This window comes from Austrofundulus limnaeus, unplaced genomic scaffold, assembly GCF_001266775.1.
Source record: "Austrofundulus limnaeus strain Quisiro unplaced genomic scaffold, Austrofundulus_limnaeus-1.0 Scaffold850, whole genome shotgun sequence".
NCBI classification, from domain to species: domain Eukaryota; kingdom Metazoa; phylum Chordata; class Actinopteri; order Cyprinodontiformes; family Rivulidae; genus Austrofundulus; species Austrofundulus limnaeus.
The window spans coordinates 92,506-94,037 of NW_013953252.1; the positions used below are offsets into that span (position 1 = coordinate 92,506).

The 1,532-nt window shown below is 35.6% G+C and overlaps 1 protein-coding gene across 1 annotated transcript in view; it reads left to right on the forward strand.

The window, feature by feature from the left end:
• Positions 1-1,532, forward strand: part of LOC106532914 (unconventional myosin-Ic) — a gene marked incomplete in the record, with an annotated part of 69,009 nt that overhangs the window by 39,809 nt on the left and 27,668 nt on the right. Inside the window, 1 exon segment of the mRNA XM_014029081.1 lies at positions 1,118-1,198. Within this exon segment, the coding sequence (XP_013884535.1) occupies positions 1,118-1,198 (81 nt within the window).

A 1,532-nucleotide genomic window follows, 5' to 3' on the forward strand; every position in this document is an offset into this window, starting at 1 on the left:
ATTTTAAGGGGGCTTCAGCCCCCCTAAAATAGGCCTAGTGACGCCAGTGATAACAGCTGAACATTAGCAAAAATTGCAGCAAATAGCTGAAAATAGCACAAAGCATCTGTAAGAAGCATAAATAGCACAACGTAGCAGAAAAAAGTAGAAAAAAGCAGAATTTTAGCTGAAATAATAGAAAAAAGCTAAAATTAGCAAAAAGGTAGCTAAAATTATTACAAGAACGTTGTAAGATGCTGTAAAGATTTAGAAACATTTCAAAGGACTTCAAGGATGTTGAAAACAACTCCATTCATTTTCAATGGCAAAAAGTGAAATAGCTGAAAAAGTGAAATAGCTGAAAAAGTGAAATAGCTGAAAAAGTGAAATAGCTGAAAAAGTGAAATAGCTGAAAAAGTGAAATAGCTGAAATACCAAAAGTCAGCATCCTTGGCATAAATGAGCTGAACGTTTTGATGTATGAATTGTTGAAATAGCACAAAAATTGTATAAAAATTTAGACGCCAAAACTGTGCAGAGGAAAAGATGATCTCATGACTGGACTGAAAAAGGTGCAACTTTTATTCAGATAAATTTGTTAAATATCTAAATTATGTGAAACTAAAAAAAATCTATTTTCCATACTGCTTCCCTGATCAAATCTATATGCAGTTCCAGGATGATGTTCCTTCATATTTCATTTAGCTCTGTGAACACAGGCTTTAATAGAAAGTAATAAGATATTGTAAAATCATGTGACATCACTTTGTTTAACAGGTTTGTGAAATAAAAACTGCAGAAGTGGTTTCTCCACAGACTTTCAGCACAGCCCTGACTTGAGAATAAAACAAACAAAAGTATGTGGAAGATCACAGTCCTTTAAGTGTGAAACAAACAGGCCAGCTTCACAATAAATCTTACCTAAAACACCTCTTTTTTACTAAACGATGGATCTCCTCAGGTTTTCACTTTAGGTGTTGTTGAATCTAAAACTTTGTCTAATTATTAGAAGCTTGTTGTTTCTCATGTTTCTGACATTGTGTTTGATTTTTGACCTCCCTGTCAAGTTGTTCCTTTCTGTTCAGCGTGGCAGCTGTCCACTCAGTCAGGAGCTGAAGCTGTGTTTGTGTGTTTGCAGTGGGAGCCAGTCCAGTATTTCAACAACAAGATCATCTGTGACCTGGTGGAGGAGAAGTTCAAAGGGATCATCTCCATCCTGGTGAGGAGGAAAACTCTGTCACGTCCTTCTACCCTGACTGTCAGCAGGGCCAGGAGATGTGTCTCAAATCAGATAAAGAGACTTCATCTCTTCTGTTGTCCTTTAGTGTCTTTATATTTTAAAGGGCCAATGTTATGTGTTTCTCAGGCATATATTTAAATACTATACCATAATAAAGTATCTATGTCACCTTTAGTTGTTATTAAAATACTGTTTTTATGTTTAAATAGAAAATAAACTTATCTTCTCATCACTCCCTCTTCTAAACACTTTGAAATTGGCCTCTGTCTCTTTAAGAACCTCCTTCTCCTTCTGTTTCTTTCAGTGCGGGGGG